This window comes from Herpailurus yagouaroundi, unplaced genomic scaffold (assembly GCF_014898765.1).
Source record: "Herpailurus yagouaroundi ecotype Mexico unplaced genomic scaffold, PumYag 210, whole genome shotgun sequence".
NCBI classification, from domain to species: domain Eukaryota; kingdom Metazoa; phylum Chordata; class Mammalia; order Carnivora; family Felidae; genus Herpailurus; species Herpailurus yagouaroundi.
In genome coordinates, this window is record NW_024412441.1 from 16,576,734 (window position 1) to 16,598,579 (window position 21,846).

General features: G+C 38.5%; 1 protein-coding gene across 7 annotated transcripts in view; it reads left to right on the top strand.

Moving 5' to 3' along the window:
- The window catches only part of THADA (THADA armadillo repeat containing), a 329,917-nt gene that overhangs the window by 40,403 nt on the left and 267,668 nt on the right, over positions 1 to 21,846 (top strand). For 4 of the 7 annotated variants that reach the window (XR_005784245.1, XM_040453897.1, XM_040453902.1 and 1 more), the window contains 5 exons: positions 1,988 to 2,201; positions 6,280 to 6,415; positions 6,690 to 6,826; positions 10,360 to 10,521; positions 11,976 to 12,133. Coding sequence is in view for 6 of the 7 variants with exons in the window: in XM_040453897.1 (XP_040309831.1) it covers positions 1,988 to 2,201; positions 6,280 to 6,415; positions 6,690 to 6,826; positions 10,360 to 10,521; positions 11,976 to 12,133 (807 nt within the window). In the remaining variant the exon portion in view is untranslated. The remainder of the gene's footprint in view (positions 1 to 1,987; positions 2,202 to 6,279; positions 6,416 to 6,689; positions 6,827 to 10,359; positions 10,522 to 11,975; positions 12,134 to 21,846) is intronic. The other 3 variants (XM_040453899.1, XM_040453900.1, XM_040453901.1) reach the window with 3 other exon arrangements.

Here is a 21,846-nt window from a genome sequence, read left to right on the forward strand (position 1 = left end):
TGGATTCACTGGCTCCAGAGCTTTGCTATGGCTTTCTGTTAGAACTGTATGGAGGCCAAAGGTGCCTACAGGGGCTGCAGCTGAGCCATAGTCTGTTCTCTGGCTGTTAGGCTCTATTTAGGGCGGGACAGCTTATAGATACAATGGGATTCTATAGGAGCGCATGTCAGAGAGCACAAGGTGTCTGTTTCATTGGCTTCTAGATTGCATTGCAGTATCTTAGAGCATCGTTCAGGTGCCCTGCTAAGCAGAAGCTTCTTTTGGTGCTTAGGCTTCAAACTTTTGTACCATATAGAGTTTTTACAGGAGATGCTTTCTCTTCCTCTGTTTCCTTTCTCTTCTCCCACCTTCCCATCCTCCTTGCCCCTTACCATTCATCACACTGAAGCCTTGTATCATATAGATGACTCATACTTGGCAAATATTTCGAGAATATCTTGTGTGGGGAGGGTATATTATAGCACCTATATGAAAGACTTGGTGCTTTGATGTAACTTTAAAACGTTTTTAAATCCTAACTATTCTCTCTAAGGACCTGTGTGTGTATATATATGTATATATATATTTTTTCTGTGTATATATGTTTTTGATGGCATATCTTTGTAATACATGGTTTTACTACTCAGATAGTCTGTTGCCCTTTTTTCTTGTGGAGCTACATGTCCAAGGTCTTTATATTATATTTTTACTGACCTCAGATGATAGAACAAAGATATTTTAGACTCCAAAGGCCATGTATTGTGTTTCTTACTAATTGTTAGTTAAGCAATTCTGGGACTTAACTGTAAGTTACAAAAAAATGGCTTAGGTGCTCAATTGGTTCTTTCTAATATTTATTTAGATTTGAGCTTTTGGCCCCTATCTTTAAGTTTTTTAGGTCACAGAAAATTAAACACATCAAATGGCAAAGAATTTAAACTGAAAGAAATAGGTATTTGAATCAGTATGTTTGTTACCTGTTAGAAATAAATAGATTTCCAATTAAATTAAATATCGATATACCTATAACCAAATTAAAAATTAAGTTTATAATGATTTTTTTCCCCTTGTATTAGACAGTTCTGGAATAATCCTAGTAGAATTAATATAATTGAGCCATGAAACCCTAAGTCCCAGTGTACTGAATATGCAATCTGTCTACTATGGATTTGGAACTAGGACCCACATCTCCTGACTTCAGCCCAGTGCCTTTCCATGCATGTTACAGTGAACTGTCCTTTTTCTTCGTTAGGACGGACATGTGAGTGGATGTTTCTATGAGATAGAGGTAGGGGAGCTCTGATGCAGAATTTCTGAGGCTGATATGAGCACTTTATTTTTTACACATATACATGGATTTTCACCAGGAATAGCCTGGTGGATTTGTCCTTTTGTGTGGACACAACACAGGTAAAATAAACTTCAGTGTACAAAAAACTCCATGTGGAAATAACAAAGATGATCTGGCCATTTCTACAGGAAAAGCATATTTCTGCTGGAGAAAGAGGTGCTTTAAAAAAGAAAAGCATTGAGGCGCCTGGGTGGCGCAGTCGGTTAAGCGTCCGACTTCAGCCAGGTCACGATCTCGCGGTCCGTGAGTTCGAGCCCCGCGTCAGGCTCTGGGCTGATGGCTCAGAGCCTGGAGCCTGTTTCCGATTCTGTGTCTCCCTCTCTCTCTGCCCCTCCCCCGTTCATGCTCTGTCTCTCTCTGTCCCAAAAATAAATAAACGTTGAAAAAAAAAAAAAAATAAAATAAAATAAAAAAGAAAAGCATTATCAATATTGAATTTCCCAAAGAAATTACATTCAAGATCCTCATCATTAGAGCTGAATAATAATCAATAATTACTATAATAAAAAGTCTAACCTATATTCAGGGAGAAAGGGAATTGAATTAATGTTTATACTGAGTACAGTAATGTGGCAGGCTCTGTTTTTAAATATGTACTATTCCTTCAAATCAAAGAAATGTTTCAGTGACAGTTACTGAGTCTGTGATTTATTCTAGGATTCGGAGAAACTGCAAGGCTTATTCCAGGCAGCACTGGAGCTCAGCACAAGCACCAAGCCATATGACTGTGTGACAGCTTCCTACCTGCTGAACTTCTTAATCTGGCAGAATGCCCTCCCCTCATCTCTGTCTGCCTACTTACAAACTCAACAAGCTGCATGTAGTGATGGAGATACATCTGCTATTGTGGTGGAAAGGAACACATTAATGGGTTTGTATTGAATAAATGACCTTTTGCTGTCGCTTATCAAAACCAGTATCTTTCTCACTATTCATTTAGTTAGCATTGCTAGTGGTTAAACATTTACTTGGTGTTTCTTATTTAAGAGTTTACCAGCATATGAGAATACATGAATTTCTCTTTTGCAAGTAAATAGTTTACTCAGCTATGACACTGTTTCTACACAGAGGGTTTGTGTTAAATAAGTACATATACAAATGTATATTAATACAGCTCTTACTTAAATAGGACCTCTTTCTCTGCCAAAAATTGTGCTTTTTTTTTTTTTTTTTGCAGAAATTTTACTGTATCTACAGCCAGATCATCTTTGCTGTTTCTATATAGAGCAGGGTTCCTTTGTTTGTCAGGGCTCATGCTTTCACTGGCTGTCCCACTCCTGCCTTTTACTCTTCCCATAGCCGGTTCCAAGACCTAGGGTCTAAGTTGGCTGAGGCCTAGTGACTTCCAATGAATATTTGTTGAGGACTCATGTATTTACTTTTGTGCTAGTAAATCTTCATTTTGGAATTGTGAGGACAGATACGGATTTTTATTTAAAAAGAGAGAGAGGTCAGATGTAGGAAGAGTATTAAAAGTTGTTCTCTCCAAGATGGCAAAAATGCTGTGAAAAAGAGAAGTAATAATGGGAAAAAATTAGGAGGCCCTGGGTAGTTCTGGTGGAAACGTGGCCATGGATTTGGGGATAGAGAGGTGACAGTGCCATGGAAGATGGCAATTACCCACTCTAGTTGCTTCAGGCCTGGGTTCGAAAGGAGACCCTGATACATGAGAGGAAGAGGTTTGCACTTCGGGTAAAGTGGGGAGTTCATGTACAGGATTTATTTTATTCATTTTTTAATGTTTTTTTATTTTGGAGAAAGAGTGAGCGAGCAAGTGGGGGAAGGGCAAAGAGGATGAAAGAGGATCTGAAGCAGGCTCTGCGCTGACGGCAGAGAGCCAATGGCAGGCCTCGAACTCATAAACCGTGAAATCATGACCTGAGCTGAAGTCGGATTCTTAACCCGACTGAGCCACCCAAGGTCCCCTCATGTACAGGATTTTTTAAATTCAAGGCATTTAAAAACTTTGTGAAATTTTTCACGCATACAAAAAATATTTAAATATATTTGGGATTTAAATAGTAATAGTATAAAAATTTCACAAGTTTTATTCCCAAGCTAGGTGATAATACACAACTTAAGAAGTACAACAGCACCCATACCTTTGAAGCCTCTCCTTTATCCTGGCTCCCTCCCCTTGCCGTATAATTACTGTCCTATATATTATGTCAGTCTTTCATCTTTATTTCACTTAGATTTTGCCACCCATGTATATATCATTTAAGCAATGTATTATTTACTTCTACATGATTTTGAATTTTATATAAATAGTACCATATGTATTATACAAGTTTACTGCAATTTATTAGTACATTTTCCTGTTGATGGACTTCTTCTTTCTAAATAAGTAATGCTGATGTGAACACTCTCATATGTATATCTTCTATTAGACATGTCTAGGGGTTTGTGGTAAACAAAAAAGGATAATAGTCTAGTCATAAAATATGTGTATCCTCAGTTTAACTAGATGATGCCAAATAGATTTTTAAATTACATTCCTACCAATAAATTATGAGAGTTGTGGTGTATTATATCATCACCAGAACTTGCCCTTGTCAGATTTTAAAAGTTTATGCAATATAAAGTAGTATCTTGTGGTTTCATCTTGCATTTTTCTGATGGCTAATGTAATTGAGCATCTTTTTACATGTTTGTAAGCCATTTGCTTCTCCCCTTCTGTGAAATGCCTTTGTTTAGTTTTCTATAGGGTTGTTTGTCTTTTTCCTATTGATTTTTAGGACTTATATATTCTAAATGTTAATAATTTACTGGTTAAACATAACTCTAAAATTTAAAGCTGCTGAGCTATGCTGGGATAACTGGATAGTTACACACAAAAGAATGAAATTGAACCCACTACTTCATACCATATTACAAAAATTAGTTTAAAATGAATCAAAGACCTAACTGCAAAAGGTAAAAAGAAAACATGGGTGTAAATCTTTGTGATCTTAGGTTAGGCAGTGGTTTCTTGGATCTGACACCTAAAGCACAAGCAAACAAAGAAAAAATAGATAAATTGGCCTTCATCAAAATTTGAAACTTGTGTATGTCAAGGATACCATCAAGAAAGTGAGAAGACAACCTGTAGAAGGGAAAACATATTTGCAACTCCTTTATCTGATAGAGGACTTGTGTCTAAAATATATGAAGAATTTTTACTACTCACTAGTGGAAGCATATTACCAAATTTAAAAGTGGACAAAGAATCTGAATAGACATTTCTCCGTAAAAGACAAATGTGAAAAATAATCACATAAAAAGATGCTCAGCATCATTAGCCAGTAGGGAAATACAATCAAAATTACATTGAGGAAGCACTTCATACCTAGTAGGGTGGCTCTAAACAAGAAAATAGATAATAACGTGTGTATGGGGATGTGGAGAAAATAGCGTTCTCACGCACTGCTGTGGGAATGTAAAATGGTGTAGCCACATTGGAAAACAGTCTGGCAGTTCTTTGAAAAGTTAAACATGGCGTTACTATATGATCCCACAGTTCCACACTCAGGCTGCTCTAACAAGTACCATAGCCTGGGTGGCTTAAACCATGGACATTTATTTCTCACAGTTGTGGAAGCTGAAGAGTTTGAGATTAAGGTGCCAGCAGTTTTGATGCCTCGTGAGAACCCTTACCCTGGCTTCAGAGAGCACCCTTCTTGCTCTGTGCTCACATGGAGGAGAACAAGCTCTGGTCTCTTCTTCTTCTTTTAAGGACTCTAATCCCATCACAGGGTCCCACCCTCATGACCTCATCTAAACCTAATTACTTCCTAAAGACTCCATTTTCAAATACCATCACACTGGGGGATTAGAGCTTCAACATATGTACTTCGGGAAGGACACAAACATTTAGTCCATACTGGGCATATATACTTAAGAGAAATGAAAACTATGCCCAAACAAAAACTTGTACGTGTATGTTGATAGCAACATTATTCATGATAACCAGAAAATGGAAACAGCTCACATGTCCATCAACTGTTAAATGGATAAATAAAATGTGATATGTTCATACAACGGACTGTTATTCAGCCATTAAAAAGTGAATATTGATACACACTACAACATGGATGAGCTTTGAAAACATTATGCTAAGTGAAAAAAGCCATATAATATATGATTCCATGTAGGTATGTCCAGAATAGGCAAATCTACAGAGACAGAAAATAGATAAGCTTAAGCCTGGGGAAGGTGAGAGGTTGAGGGAGGGGAGTGACTGATAATGGGTAAAGGTTTTTTGATGGGGGAGAGGATTAAAATGTTCTAAAATTCACTGTACCGATATTTGCACATATCTGTGAATATACTAAAAACCATTGGCTCATGCACTTTAGGTGTATAAATTGCATGGTATGTGAATTATATCTCAATAAAGCCATTATTTTAAAACAACAGCAACTGTTCTAATAGCACATGGCACATGGGCCTGGGGTCTGATGCCCCAGATAGAGGATGTCTAGGAAGGATTCAGAGTGAATGCTATAAATGGATCCAGGAAGTTAAGGAAAGACACAGTTCTACCTTAACTGGAAATACATAACAGGCTAGATAACTTTGGAAGATCTCTTCATTATTTTTTTTAATGTTTATTTTGAGAGAGAGAGAGAGAATACATAAGTGAGCTGAGCAGGGGAGGGGCAGAGAGAGAGGGAGAGAGAGAATCCCAAGGAGGCTCTGTGCTGATAGCCCCATGTGGGGCTCAATCTCATGAACCGTGAGATCATGACCTGAGCCAAAATCCAGAGTCAGAAGCACAGCAGACTGAGCCACCCAGGTGCTGCTGAAAGATCTCTTTTAAAAGCAACAAGAACAACAACAAAAACAAAAAACCTTGAACATAAAGCTTAGTTGAGTTGGATTTTTTGTGGGCACTGTTGAACTATTCACAAATTTATAAATGTGTTTCTAAGTTGGCATTATTCTGGGTTTTTGTTTGCTTTTTCTAGTTATCAGATGCTTGTTGGAAAATCTTGAGGAGGAAATATCTCAGGCTGAAAATTCTCTGCTTCAGGCAGCAGCATCGTTTCCACTATATGGGCGAGCCCACTGTATAACAGGAGCTTTGCAGAGGTTGTCTCTAAAGTAAGTATATACACAGCTCTCTCCCGAGCACGCATTTCTGAGCTCTCAACTCTTACTGGAATGTGTCCTAGGAAAGGAGTGTATTGCGTTAAAGAGAATTCAAAGTTAGATTTTAAAAGGTACCTATGTACACATATTTTTATATGTCTTAAATATTTCATAGATTGCACGGTTTAGAAACAAATTGTTTCAACTTGTTATGTGTCATAATTTCCATTTGCAATTTTTGATTGTTTGCTTTTACGATAAATTTCCCTACTGCCTTCTGTTGCAGCAGCCTGCAGTTGGTGAGTGAATGGAGACCTGTGGTAGAGAAGCTCCTCTTGGTGTCGTATAGGCTTTCTGCCGTGGTGTCTCCGGTCATTCAGAGTTCCTCCCCAGAAGGCCTCATCCCAATGGACACTGATTCAGGTCAGCAGATGAAAGAAACCGTAATTATTATATTTTTCCTCATTACCTCCCCCCAATGTACCCCCCCAAACCATTTTTTGGGGAAGATATAAAAGTTAAATAGGTTGGTTAAGGAATTACTTATGATTTGTAAGATTGCTGCCACTTTAGTATTGTCTTTTACTCTTAAAAAATAACCAAAACAAACAAATCAATAAAGCCGGATGAGTGAAGTACTTTTTCTCCTGGGGTAGATTGGATTTTCTAGTATTGTCATTTCGGAGCACCACCTAGTAGATAGCAGCTGGGACTGGGAGAGTGGGCAGGATAAATCAGAGAGGTGGGGTTCAGTCAGAGAGGGCACCTGTTAGGAATCTGGAATGGGGAAAGAGCATTTGATATACAAAGACCATTTAATTAAAAAAAGAAATAGGAGAAGATACTCAAAATGCCCCAAATTGAACTCATGAACTTTCATCTGTCTTTTCCCTCCCAACCCCTGTGTCTTTGTAAATGGCCCTACCAAAGATCTGTTTACATAAGTCAAGAGCCTCGGACTGCTTGACGTCTCTGTCTTGCTCCGTATATACTGCCTGTCCTCACATTCTTTCAGTGGTGCCCCTTAACTGTCTTTCAAATCCATTCTCTTTTTTTTTAAAAAAAAAATTTTTTTTTTCAACGTTTATTTATTTTTGGGACAGAGAGAGACAGAGCATGAATGGGGGAGGGGCAGAGAGAGGGAGACACAGAATCGGAAACAGGCTCCAGGCTCTGAGCCATCAGCCCAGAGCCTGACGCGGGGCTCGAACTCACGGACCGCGAGATCGTGACCTGGCTGAAGTCGGACGCTTAACTGACTGCGCCACCCAGGCGCCCCAAATCCATTCTCTTTTTATCTGTATCTTTTAACCTTACTCCAGGCTCTCCTCCTCTCTTGTTCGGATGACTCCACGGGCCTCCCAACTGGTTTCTCCCCATCTCTTGGCTCATTCCATTTCCTTTTTACTGTGTTCACAGCAGTTTTTTCTCATATAATTCATCATGTTCCACATTATCTCTGCTTAACCCTTGTTGTCTGCCCCACTCCATCTCCCTTTATTTAAAATACTTGAGTGACCTCAGATCAGATCCTATAATAGTTGGGCTCCTGCAGCCTTGCCAGTCTCATTTCTTACACTTTTCTTCTTCCCAAAGCATTCCACATGGAGTTGTTGCAATTTAATTAACAGGGATCTTCTCGGTATTTTCCTCCCTTGTGCTTAGCAAGTGCCTGGTAGAAAGAGGTTCACAATAAATATTTGTTATAATGAATAAACCAATGCAGGAATGATTCCTGAAAGGTTAGGAACTAAGTGTGTGGGATGTCGTAGGTGACATATATATACCTGTATTACAACAGCCAGAAGGGATTGGATGCTAAAGGTGTTATACTAACAGGAGTATTCCTTTGAACACCTAGAAAATCATGAAGAAAATTTACATTTGGCATTGGAACATAGTGAATGCATTTTGGAGTGCAAATGAGAGTCTTGTATTAAAAACACACTGAGCATATATCACAAATACCCAATTAAAGTGACTTGGAGTTGTGTGTTTGTGTGAAAATGTTAGATTTTGTTCTTAACTAAAAATGAGTTGGCAGGTTGATGATGGTTCATGATCTTAAGACACAGTTATTTGTTAATTTTGGCTGAGAGTTGACCAAAAATTGATGTTTTAGTTTTCTTACTTAAACAGTATATGGGAGTAAGGAACATTCAATCTCAAAGCTAATATTTGGATCAGGCAAGTACCAGTATATTCTGAATGAGAAATCTTGAATGTTTGTCACCTATTGTGGGTGGGGCCTATAGACTATGCTAAAATTCTGTTTGTTATTCAGGTTTTAAAATACCTGTTGGTCTCAAAAACAGTCTGTGGCCCACAGACTTTTCCTTGATTTTTGCCTTTTCTTTTTTCCTCTGGTTGTCTCCATTTTTCCTGTTTTTTTTTTTTTTTCCCACACTATCTGCCATGCATTCTGAATTTCTTGAAAATGTTTCTTTTCTCTGAAAGCCATAAAAGTAAATGGGTCACATTTTATTCTGATTATCCTTTTTTTCTAAGTCTTTCCATGGTTTCTATTTGGAGCCAGTGATAACTTTTTTTTTTTTTTTTTTTTTTGTATTTTGAGAGAGAGCAAGTGAGAGAGAGAGCATGACCAGGGGAGGGGCAGAGAGAGAGAGGGAGAGAAAGAATCCCAAGCAGGCTTCATCCTCAGCCCGGATGGAGCCTGACTCAGGGCTCGATCCCACCACTGCGAGATCACTACCTGAGCCGGTATCAGGAGTCGGCTGCTTAACCAACTGAGCCACCCAGGTGCTCTGCCAGCGATACATTTTCATGGCTGTCAAAATTTGTTTTGGCAATATTTCATGGAGGTCACGAATGAACAGAAGACATTGGTTGAATCATCATGGTAGCAGTTTGGGTCTTTATAGCTCCTTTTAGACCTAAAATGTAAGTTTGTATAATAGGTATATGAAATACCCATTCTTTGATTCGTTAATTGGTTTCAGGTGATTAGCTGTCGTTATTTATTTATTTTTTTTCTTAAAATATCTGAGCCTGGCTAGCTCTTATTACTGTGTCACGTATTCATTCCCTTAGTCCATGTTACTGAACCTCTGCCATGAGCCAGTGGCTGGTGTAGGCGCTGGAGACCCAGCAGCGAACAAAGTGTTGCATTCATGGAGCTTGCATTTCCTAATCCATTAAGTGCTTAAGGAATAAATATGAAGTTCAATATAATACTCGGATTGTAAATCATACTTAGAAAGCAGTATATTGTGTAATGTATTTCAAAGTCAAATATAGAGTCTTTATAATCTTTCTGGGCTATAAAAACGTTTTTTTCTTTATTTCTAATTGAAGCATGGTTGACCATACGATATTATATTAAGGATTGTTTTTGTTGTGGTTTCTTACCTCTTAAAACAAAATTGCACTTTGGTGCTCTTTTTTCACGTGATTGAGCACCGTCTTGGAGATTCTTAGACAACACTAAGAAAAGCAACGTAAATGAGATGGTGGTCTTTGTCCTATGGAGAGTTTCTGTTGTATTGTTTTGTCCTGTCTTCAACCAATTTAAAATTTTTGTCGTATTTTAAAAGCATACTCAAGTGTCATAAAGATCTTACATAAATAATTTTCACATTATCTACCCCATGTGACCCTTCTAATAGAGCTGATTATTAAGTATTAAAAATTACAGGGGTACCTGGGTGGCTTGGTCGGTTAAGCGTCTGACTTCGGCTCAGGTCATGATCTCATGGTCTGTGAGTTTGAGCCCCGCATTGGGCTCTGTGCTGATAGCTCAGGGCCTGGAGCCTGTTTCCGATTCTGTGTCTCCCTCTCTCTCTGCCCCTCCCCTGTTCATGCTCTGTCTCTCTTTGTCTCAAAAATAAATAAACGTTAAAAAAAAAATTACAAAATTTGGGAAGGCAAATACCCCCAAGGGAAATCTGCAAGGGATTCGGAACTGGAGTTTGTGCACTCCCATTTTTTTTCCTCAGAGTCAGCAAGCCGCTTACAGACGATTCTGAGTGAGATTCAGCCACGAGATACTAATGACTACTTCAATCAAGCCAAAATACTGAAAGAACGTGATAGTTTTGATTTGGAGGACTTGAATGCCAGTGTGCCGGATATTGGTGCTTCTGCAGAGATCAAAGGTAGCATGTATAAAATCAATATTGTAATATTGTAATCGGTGTTTTAGTGACAAAATGTACAAAATGCTCTGTTTATATAGTAAATCAGGCTGCAGATGTTTGCAGAGCATTTCTAGAAAATAAAGCCTTTGAGCTTATCAATGATTTATTTTGAGGAATGAGTTTCTAAGACTTTTACCAGAAAGTGGTGCATCCCAGTGTGGCGTAGAAGGTGCTCCAACAGAAAGCTTTTTAGTGCTAACAGCTGTCTTGACAGCCAGGTTGTGTAAGAGCAGTGGTGCCCTGTGAACTTGGGTTTGGGTAGCAGTCGGCTCCTCCCCTCCGTGTGGTTCATTGTCTTCAGTGAGAGTCCTTACAACCAGGCAGCCTTTTAAGGGAAATCAGCCTTATTACTCAGTAAAGTGTGAGCTGCTCTGTTGTATCAAGCGTCCAGAAGTTGTGTTCTTACTGCTTGTTTTCTCATTAGTTGTTACTGTGTCATTTTCTATAGTGTTATAAAAAGTCATCACTAGTAATATCCTTGTGATTTATTACATATCCTACGTTGTCCACTAGATGGAGATATTGACTTAACAAAATTTCTTTGTGTTTTTATTTTTTTAAATTACACACTATAACATCTAAATATATGCTTATTGTAATAGTTTCAAGCAATAGAGAGGTATATTTTAATTAAAAACAAATTAAAGCCTCAATTAAAATTTCAATTCAATGTTTACATTTTACCTTAAAAAACAAAAACAAACAAAAAAAAGAAATTAAAATTTGTTATTTCTTCCCCATCCCACTTCTTCTCTTTTGAATGTATGTGCTTTTAGATCTATTCTATGTATTGATGTGTATGTACATTTACTCTTTGAGTTTAGCGGGCTTTTAAAAAACACAAATGGGGTTACATTATAAATATTGTTTTGTTACCTTGCCTTTTAAATTGTCTTGGGTTTTTTTTTAATGTCAGTACTAAAATATTCTTAAAGCAAGAAAAAAAGAGTAAGCATAATTATTACTTATGGGCCATGGAATTTAAATATGTTTTGAAAGAGAATTTGTATTTTCCTTTGATTTTAAAAGTTTTATCTTGCCCCTTTACTGATATAACAGCCACCGTCACCAAGATGAATAATGAGGTATATTTATTATGGTCAATTTATGGATGACCACGAGGCAGAGAGAGTTTGTTTCATAAATTTCTGAAAGTTAGACTTAAGTTTTGAAATGGTGTTGTGTTTTATTTCAAAATTTATTTTGAAAACAAACTATATTAAAAAATGCTTAGCACGATTCCTACTGAGAGCACATGCTCAACAAATGTTAGTTGTTTTCTCATGAATAAATATAAGAATTGATTTGTTCAAGCAGATTATTCTTGGGAAAATTATGAATAATCTTATTCTAAGAAACCTGGGATGTGAGTAATCAAGTGTCTAGTGTTGCAAGAGATTGTTTTTTTTTTTAAGGTAAAGAAAGAAAAACATGCGATGTAACTGCTCAGATGGTGCTGGTGTGTTGTTGGCGAAGTATGAAGGAAGTTGCCTTACTTTTAGGCACGCTGTGCCAGCTTCTCCCCATGCAGTCCACGCCAGAACCCCGCAGCGGATTATTGACAGTGGAGCAGGTAGGTATATGTTTATTCCACCTGGTATAATTTCTGGTCCCATAACTCGAAAACAAATGAGTTTTGAATTTTTCTTGAATAAAATCATACAGATGTCAACTGAAGAAAATTCATGGGAGTGTAGAAATTAGGCCTTGGAGTACATTTCCAAACGATGGCAGTTTTAGAAATTTTTATTTTTCTAAGTTATAAAGAACTGTTGATTTTACCTTCTGTCTTCAAGATTATCATTTTAATTTTTATTTCTCCATTTACCATATATAAATTTAAATTGTAAATTTAAAAAAAAATTTAATGTTTATTTATGAGAGAGAGACAGAGCATGAGCAGGGGAGGGACAGCGAGAAAGGGAGACAGAATCTGAGGCAGGCTCCAGGCTCTGTACTGTAAGCGGGGCTCGCACTCATAGATTGTGAGATCATGACCTTAATCCAAGTCGGATGCTTAACCGACTGTGCCACCCAGGAGCCCCAAATTTAAATTGTAATTTTAAATGAAATTGTCTATTTAGCAAAACTCCACAAACCTCTTACATTTCTTAAATTAAAAAAATTTTTTTTTAAATGTTTATTTTTTTGAAACAGACAGAGCATGAAGGGGGGGAGGGGCAGAGAGAGAGGGAGACACAGAATCCAAAGCAGGTTCCAGGCTCTGCACTGTCAGCACAGAGCCTGACGTGGGGCTCGAACTCATGAACTGTGAGATCATGACCTGCGCCAAAGTCAGATGCTCAACCGACTGAGCCAACCAGGCACCCCTTAAATTTTTTTTTTTTATGTTTACTTATTTTTGAGAGAGAGACAGACAGTGCGAGCGGGGGAGGGACAGAGAGAGAGGGAGACACAGCATCTGAAGCAGGCTCCAGGCTCTGAGCTGTTAACACAGAGCCCGACGTGGGCCTTGAACCAACGAACTGTAAGACCATGATCTGAATCGAAGCCGGACGCTCAACTAACTGAGCCACCCAGGAGCCCCAAACCTCTTAAACTTCTTAAAGGAAAATGGTGCACCTGGGTGGCTCAGTTGATTGAGTGTCTGACTCTTGATTTTGGCTCAGGTCATGATCTCACAGTTCGGTTCGCTGTTAGCCTGGAGCCTGCTTGGGATTCTTTCTGTCTGTCTCTCTCTGCCCCTACCTCACTCACTCACTCTCTTCCTCTCTCTCTCTCAAAATAAATAAATAAACTTAAAAAAAAATTTGGAAAGGAAAAAAAAAGTGCTATATTGGTTACTTATGGATCTCTTGCTTCCTACTACATTAATAATAAAATTGTAGTCACTTTGGTTTTTTGGCTGACTTTTATTTTAAGACCACAAAGTCAGGTCACCATCTGGGACTATTCAAGTGACTTGAGTGCAATGTTTACAAGAAATTAGCTTACCACAAGCATTTCATTTGGAAATATTTTAGATTTATTAGATTTCTGTTTTTAATTGATTCTCTCTTCCTTTCCATATGGTTTCAGCAAATCTATTTCCCACCGTTTTCCAGCAAAGATATATAACACGTACTTTCATTTGTACCCTTTATCAAGTAAGGTAATTTTTCCCGTAGGGTGTTACATTTAAGAACAAAACAAATATCGTAGTACACTAAATGCTGATTATTTCTGTAATAACCATGTGACTAGTTCCATGGAAATAATGCTAATATTTTTATTCACACACTCTCTGTGGCCATGTGCTTGCATCTGGTTAACAACTGGTCCTGTGATGTTGCAAGGCCCTGAGGCGGAGAATGGTGAAGGAGAACAGTGCACTGCCAGCATCATTGTGTTCCTCATTCTCCTCCAAATCAAATAGGCGTCAGTGTTCTAGAGTTACTTGCAGTCATTGCTGGTGACCAGCTGCAGTGCCAATGCCAACACCTTCGCGGGGGAATCCAGCTATGATTAATGATTACTTCACTGATGTGTACCGTCTTACTAAGAAGTAAACATGTGCAAGAGTCTCTTCCCTGTTCAACTCCTCTTTTCAAGGACAAGTTAAAACGCCTAGTTTTTTGGGGTTTGTTGTGTAGTGTTTAAGAAAAATTAGGGGAGCCTGGGTGGCTCAGTTGGTTAAGCGTCCAACTCTTGATTTCAACTCAGGACATGATTTCCCAGTGTTTGAGTTTGGGCCCTGTGTCAGACTCTGCACTGCCAGTTCAAAGCCTGCTTGGGATTCTCTCTCTCTCTCTCTCTCTCTCTCTCTCTCTCCCTCCCTCTCCCTCTCTCCCTCTCCCTCTCTCTCTCTCCCCCCTCTGTGCCCCTCCCTGCCTCTCTCTCCCCTTCCCCTCCCCAAAATAAATAACTACACTTAAAAAAATTAAGGGAAGCATATTTTGCTTTCACTATAGTCGAGAAAGACCTGAAAGCTTTCTGTGAAAACCGTGTGTCCTTGACACATAGCATAGCATTGGGTGCTTTTTACATAGCACCCAAATGGTTTGAATTTAATTTACGTGGGATAACGGTGTTGGGACTGAGAATTAATATAAACTAAAAGAGATGTTTGTAAAAAAGAAAAAAAAAAGACAACAACAACAATAGCAACAATAGCAGAGAGGTTCCCATCAAGCAAAGGATTCTTCTAATGGCTGTTTTCTTGAATACAAAATAGAATCTTGTTTTTCTGTAAATTACGAATTTCTTTCCTAATGAGATTCAGCCATTTTTCCACGTCGCTGTTCACATGATGACATCACATTTTTGGTTTGAGAGGAAACTAACAACTGAATGAGCAATCAAGAATGTATGTGATAGCACTGTTCTGACCTTGAAACCATGCTGCCTGTGGAAGACTTTATTCTTGATCATGCTGTCTTTAAAGAAATGCCTCCATTTAGGAGTCTTTAGTCAGTGAAAATCAAAGTCATCAAGAAATTAGTGTTATTCATATTGCTTAGAAGATTCCTACTTTTAGACATAGAATTTTGCTCCATGAAATTCTTTTAAATAAAAATATTTCCATGTACTTAAAACCTTTAAGAGTTAAAAAATATATACATGACAGAGAGGATATAATTTATATTGAAGTGGCTGAGCCATGCCTGAAGTCCACTTTCCTCCCCAGGGCGCAGTCACCCTTATGACACTACATCTTTTGTGCACCTAGCAGCAAAACTAAGAATTTAAGAGTCAGTACCCGAGGTGAGGGTATCCATAATAGACTTGCACAGACAGAAGCAGTGAAGTGACTTGTAGGCAGAAGTCACTTGTGGGAGGAATCTGGGACGTGTATTTCTTATTCCCAAGAATAATAATAACTGTGTTCTACTTTTCTCTCAGTGGATGGAGGCTTTTCCATACGACCTAAAATATTGACGCTCAGCCCGATGCTTCTTTTACTCTCAATTCACCCTTCACTCTTGAAAATAGTATGGTTCTATTCTAATTTAAAATTTGATGTCTCAGATTTGTAGCCTGATTCCTTTAATCCCATCCTGGTTTTAGGGCCGTTTGTTGAAGGGATGACCACTTAAATCCTGCATACATGAGGGGGTGGTTTCTAGCCGGCTGACCGGCAGTGAGATACAATTTGAAGATTACAGTTTGCTGCTGTACAAGAAGGTCTGGTGCCTGTTCGTGACTCAGTTTTCAGTGCTGTGTTCACAGACTGTGAGAGCTGGAAGGATCACAGGGATGATATGATCTAGCCTTCTTATATGATCTAGCCTTCTCATACAAGGGGAAACTGAAGCCGTTGGATGTCACCTGGTTTGCCCAAGATCACAAAGCTGGTTTGTGGCAGTTGCAGGACCGGAACCCGGTTCTCCTTTCCAGCCTGTGTTCGGACACGGCACAGTGCTGCCTTTATTCTGAACTGCTCGTTTAATTTTTCTTTAAATTTAATTTTCCCTACTTCCCATGCCCAGCCAGACGTTTACAAGCAACAGGACAGTAAGGCAACTTGCTACTGAACTTTTCAGCAAATGATTCATTTCCCTAAATCACTTCTTGTGAAGCAGTGTGTCCTCCACGGCTTCGGCAAGAGGAAAATGTGTTCATTCAGAGGCATGTCTGACTTTCCTCCTGCAAGGTAATCACCGAATGAAAGGTTCTTTCATAATGTTCTGTGCAAGAGGCAGAGATAAAACCAATTTTGAGGGATGTAAGTCGAGCCCCTTAAAGAGCGGGCGGTACGTGCAACCTTATCTCACAACTTCCTGGCTGGTGTGTGTCTAGGTTTCAAGCTGGATGTTTCGCTGAGGCAGAGCTTTTTTTGATACATTTCGTCGTTCCTTTTCCCAAGGGATATTGGATACCCAGTGTCTACTGATTTTTTGTAAACAGCTCCCTCTATCCGGAGTATCAATTCATATGTTTATGTATTTCCTCTAATATTCCTAAAAAGAAGCTTTGGGGTAAAATTTTTGTATTTGTTTTCCCCTTCCTACTAATTATTGCCCTAGAACTCACGTGAATGAAAATCATTACCGATTAGAAATGAGCTATTTTTTTTAAATTCCTACTTTAGATTCTGTTGTCATTTTTATGATGCTCGTGGCTAATTGGGTTTACACGTTTTCTCAGTGTCTTGGTTACCGTTTTAGATTTTCCGTAATGGTCTGCAACAGGAGATCTAGGTTTATTGGCATTGGTAAGTCGTAAAGAAATTGCCTTTTGTATTTTGCCAGGGTTTATTGTTTAGAAATTATGAATAAGTATGCATTGAATTGTACTGAATTCAGGTTACCATTTTTAAGCTGTGAAATGGAATTAAACACATCTTTTAAGTCACCTGTTTGTTGACTGCCATACGACAAGGGTGTTGTGGGAACGTAAAGAAATGTAATATGTGGTTCTCTGACCTCGAAGGGCTTAGAAATGTAATGGGAGATACAAGATATACGTTTGTAGAAAGTTAGACTAAAGGACACCAGTTAAAATGGCACGTGGTTAGGAATTTGCTAGAAAGCAAAGAATAAACTGCTAAGAAGATGTCTAAATACCAGAAAAATGTAATCTTTGTTGTTATTATGTAGGAGAGCAACATTTGGGCTTTGAAGAATCCCCGATTTTAGTAAGAAATCCCTATAGTAGAGAACGTACAGTTTAAAACATTAATTAACCTCTGTGGTATAAACTTTTACAAACCGTTCTATTTAACCAAAGAGGAATTAGTGACATTCCTAAGGTAATAAGAAGTGGCTGTGTCCTAAAGTCGTAATTTAAATTAAGGGATTAAGTCTCACTACTTGGTGATACAAAATAAAAACAAAACGGACACTTAGTGTGTGCTACTCAGACAAGTACTCTGCACAATGCTTATGTGTAATTTTACCTATTTCTTAGAACAATCCTATGAAGTAGGTTCTAGTTTTATCTCCATTTCACATATAAATAATATAATAAAATAATGTAAGCTGAATTAGCTTATGTTAGTAAGGAGGCTGAGTAGGGTTCCTGAACCCAGACCTCCCACTATATCAGAGTATCAGAGCTTAACCACCACATGTGCTTTTTGTAGAAATGTTCCACCAACACTTAAATCCCTTTTGGTTTATCTACTTTAAAATGAATGGAATTAGCCTTGATTTTTCAGCCGAATTTCTCTCTATAGACAAAGGACAGATATTTAAAAATGTATTTAAATTTGTCCTGTATGGGTTTTAGACTCTTGATTGTACATTTAGCTCCTCTAATTAGCCTAGTGGTAAATTATAGATGCCTAGAGACATGGCATGTAGCTGTTTTCCCCTGTGGAAATTTACACCCTGTAAATCCAGAAAGCGTGTTAATTGACCTATAGAAATAGGTTTTATGAACATTTAGAACCAGGATCTGCTAAACTTAAAAAGATAGTCACTAGAATTTAAGAATAGAAATCAGTGCCCCACCCCCCCCTTTTTTTTTTTTGCATTTATACCTTAATTCTCTTTCAGAAATCTTGAGATGTATGTTGTTCATTAAGAAATATTTTGTGAAGAAATCATCCATGTTTTTGTCCACTTTAGATAGGACCTCAGTCGCATCTAATAAAAAGGCAGTTGGGTTGGAGTTTTCAGAAGGCTTTTTCATTTTTAAGATACATTTAAAAATTCTATTTTTTTTTTTTAAGATTTTTTTAATGTTTATTTATTTTTGAGAGACAGAACATGACTGGGGGAGGAGCAGAGAGGGAGGGAGACACAGAATCCAAAGCAGGCTCCATCCAGGCTCTAAGCTGTCAGCACAGAGCCCGATGTGGGGCTCGAACTCACGAACCGTGAGATCATGACCTGAGCCAAGTCAGACGGTTAACCCACTGAGCCACCCAGGCACCCCCAAAATCTCTTTCTGGTTCTGACTGTTGTCATTAATTTTCTAAGTTGTTAGGGTCAAATCTGTGCCTGTCATCTGATTATCCAGTGGGAGGTGTGAGCATGGCCCTTTTTCCTGTCCAGCTGCTCAGAGACCACACTGCCCTGCTGACTCTTTCAACCCTTGGTAATGGGGTTCATCCCCAATTTGCAACCTTATCTTTCTCTGTTTCCTAGAATGGAAGCTTAAGGTCATTCAGCCAGGTCTCCTAATCTTCTCTTACATAATCTGTGTTCCTTCATATAGGAAGATCCAGTAAAGTGTCTGGCAGGTAGCAAGTATTTAATAAATGTTTATTCATTCCTTCTAGCCACCCAGCCTCTTCTCATGTTACTTACCCTCTTCCATTTTGATCCACCCAAGTATATGTGGTTCAAGGTCTGAACACAAAGCTTCTTGCAATAATTTATTCCAGAGCAGAAGGATCTTTCATTTCTTGGAGTTGTTAGGCGTCTAATGGGTACCACTCAGCATAGTGTTTTTCTCTGAACTGAAAGCCTCTTGAGGACAGATGTCTTGTTTTGTTCTTCCCCATCTACCCTAGCACTAAGCTACTAAGCATTTGGCTGGGTGCTCCAGAAATATTTACTGTCTAATTAACATACATTGTATATTCTCTTCAAAGGCACAAATTCGCAGTATTACGTAGGTGGGTTTGGTGGGAGATTATGTTCAGTATAAAATGAGAAAAAACTGTCTACTTCTCAGTTGTGTTCTGAGAACCTCATTCTGTTTCCTGAGGCCAGGATTACCTAAAATCGAGGTCCACCCTTGAGAAGAACGTCCACTGGTCACGCTTCTGAGGTCTTTGATTTTATTATATGCTTTTTGGTTTAGGCCCCTTTAAAAAGAGTTAGGATAAAGGAAGTAATGAAAAGAAAATCTTTGCTTAAGAACTAGATGGTGAACCACTGTAAGTTCACAGAATAGCACTTTAATAGTTAACATTTGTCTTTTCCTGAAGTATGTTTTACTATCTGTAACATTTTAGAAAAAAAAGTTAAGGAGCTTAGACCCCAACTTTATGACTTCCTGTTTTTATTTTCCATGGCTTAAAACACCTTCTTAGACATCTTCTTTTATTTCTTTAATAATAGAAACGATAGCCATAACAACATAGCTAACTGGAATTTCTTCTGGTCCCCATTTTGTAGGATTACTGAGTTTCAGATCTATCTTGGGGGTTAAATTCAGATTTAAGGCTTGATAATTCTGATGAAAATATGCTCTGAAATTACCGTATTGAAGAGAAAATGACAAAGCTTACCTTGACTGTGGCTTTTGAGAACTAGTAGTATGTGGGTCTTAAAAAATATATATTAAAAAGTAGGAGTATCATCAGATCTTTACCTGAAAACTTGAGCTGAAAAACATGACCTCTCATTCTTTGGGATATTAAAGTGTTAGACTTTTTAAATTACTATTATTAACTGCTTTTCTGATTCTTTGTTGTTTTATGTCTGATTCTTACTTCTCTAAATGTATTGCTTGTTGCCTCTCTGTAATCAGATATATTTTGAGTATGGAGTAATGTCTTTACTTTTCCTCTATTTGGAAACCCAGAACTGAATTGGATTATAAGTTATGGTCCTGTTCTGGACTTGTAAGTTTATTAATTCATTTTAATATATAATTTGAGGCAAGTGCTACTGCTGTCCCTGGTTTGTAGATGAGGAAACTGAGACACTTGCCCATGGCCACATGTTTAACTACACCTTGCACTTTTTGTTATCTCTAATGTGTTCAGGGCACTAACCTAGTGATTGTGCAGAGGTAGAAGGTGTTTCTAGGTAAGCATATCTGAACTATCTTGGGACATCTTGCCTTCTCACCATACTGTGATCTGCTGGGGAGTCTTGGATCAAGAGAGCCAATTACAGGGGTGCCTGGGGGCTCAGTCAGGTGAGTGTCCGACTCTTGATTTTGGCTCAGGTCACGATCTCAACAGTTTTGTGGGTTTGAGTCCCATGTTAGACTCTGGATGGTAGCTGCGTGGAGCCTTCTTGGGATTCTCTGTCTCCCTCTCTCTCTACCCCTCTCCCCGACTCCAGATAAATTTTAAAAAAAAGAAAAAAGAGAGAGCCAGTTACAATTTTGGTCCTGAGCTTTATACAAAATTTGGATTTTTCTAAAGTCTGTAGCCGCCGAACCTTACTGGTATAAAAGTACAATTAGCCCATTTAATAGTTAATTCTGTATAAAACCTCATCAACAACTAATTGTTAATCATGTCTTCTTTAAAATAAATTGCCATATTTGTTATTTGTCTAAACTTGCAACATGTAGGAAAGTGATTAGGTAGCATTCTGGAAAATTCCATGGTTCCGACTCAGAGTAAAGCATATCACTTTTCAGTTTTCAGGAGTCCATTTGCACAAATCTTGCATTGCCATTAACAAGTGTATATCTCTAAAGGCAATTTTTGGAAGTTATTGTTTAATGGATTGGAGTCTCAGTTGGGGAAGATGAAAAAGTTCTATAGATGGATGGTGCTGATGGTTGCATAACAGTGTGAATGTACTGAGTGTCACAGAACTGTACACTTACACATGGTTAAAGTGAGGGTGCCTGGGTAGCTTGGTTAAGCGTCCGACCTCGGCTCAGGTCATGATCTCGTGGTTTGTGGATTCGAGCCCTACGTTGGGCTCTGTGCTGACAGCTCAGAACCTAGAGCCTGCTTCGGATTCTGTCTCCATCTCTCTCTCTGCCCCTCCACTTGCTCATGCTCTGTCTCTCTCTGAAAAATAAACGTTAAAAACATTTTAAAAGGGGCACCTGGGTGGCTCAGTTGGTTAAGCGTCCAACTTCAGCTCAGGTCACGATCTCACAGTCCGCGAGTTCAAGCCCCGCGTCGGGCTCTGGGCTGATGGCTCAGAGCCTGGATCCTGCTTCTGATTCTGTGTCTCCCTCTCTCTCTGCCCCTCCCCCGTTCATGCTCTGTCTCGCTCTGTCTCAAAAATAAATAAAGGTTAAAAAAAATAAAAAAAAAAAACATTTTACAAGATGGTTAAAATGTTAAATTTTGTGTTATGTATATTTTAACCACACCTAGCCATAGGTGTGTGAGGGTTGTCGCCTTGTGTGCTTTGCTATTGGTGTTGAGTGATAGGAGCTAACAGAGAACACAGTGAGGTCTGTGCAGCTGGCATAGGGAGGCATTTCTAGTGTAACAGTTAAAGACGGCCAACTGGAGCCAGACTGCCTGGCTTTATGTACTGGCTCTACTACTTACTTGCTGTGTGACCTTGAATAAGTTACTTGGCCTTTCTGGGACCCCTCCCCAATGAAAAGTGGAGATAATAATAGTACTTATTTCATGGAATTACTGTAAAGGTTAAATGTGATGTTATAAAAACATTTAAAATACTACTTGTCATAGAGCAAGTGCTAAATGGATAGAGAACTAGTCCTGAGTTCTAAATGATATTA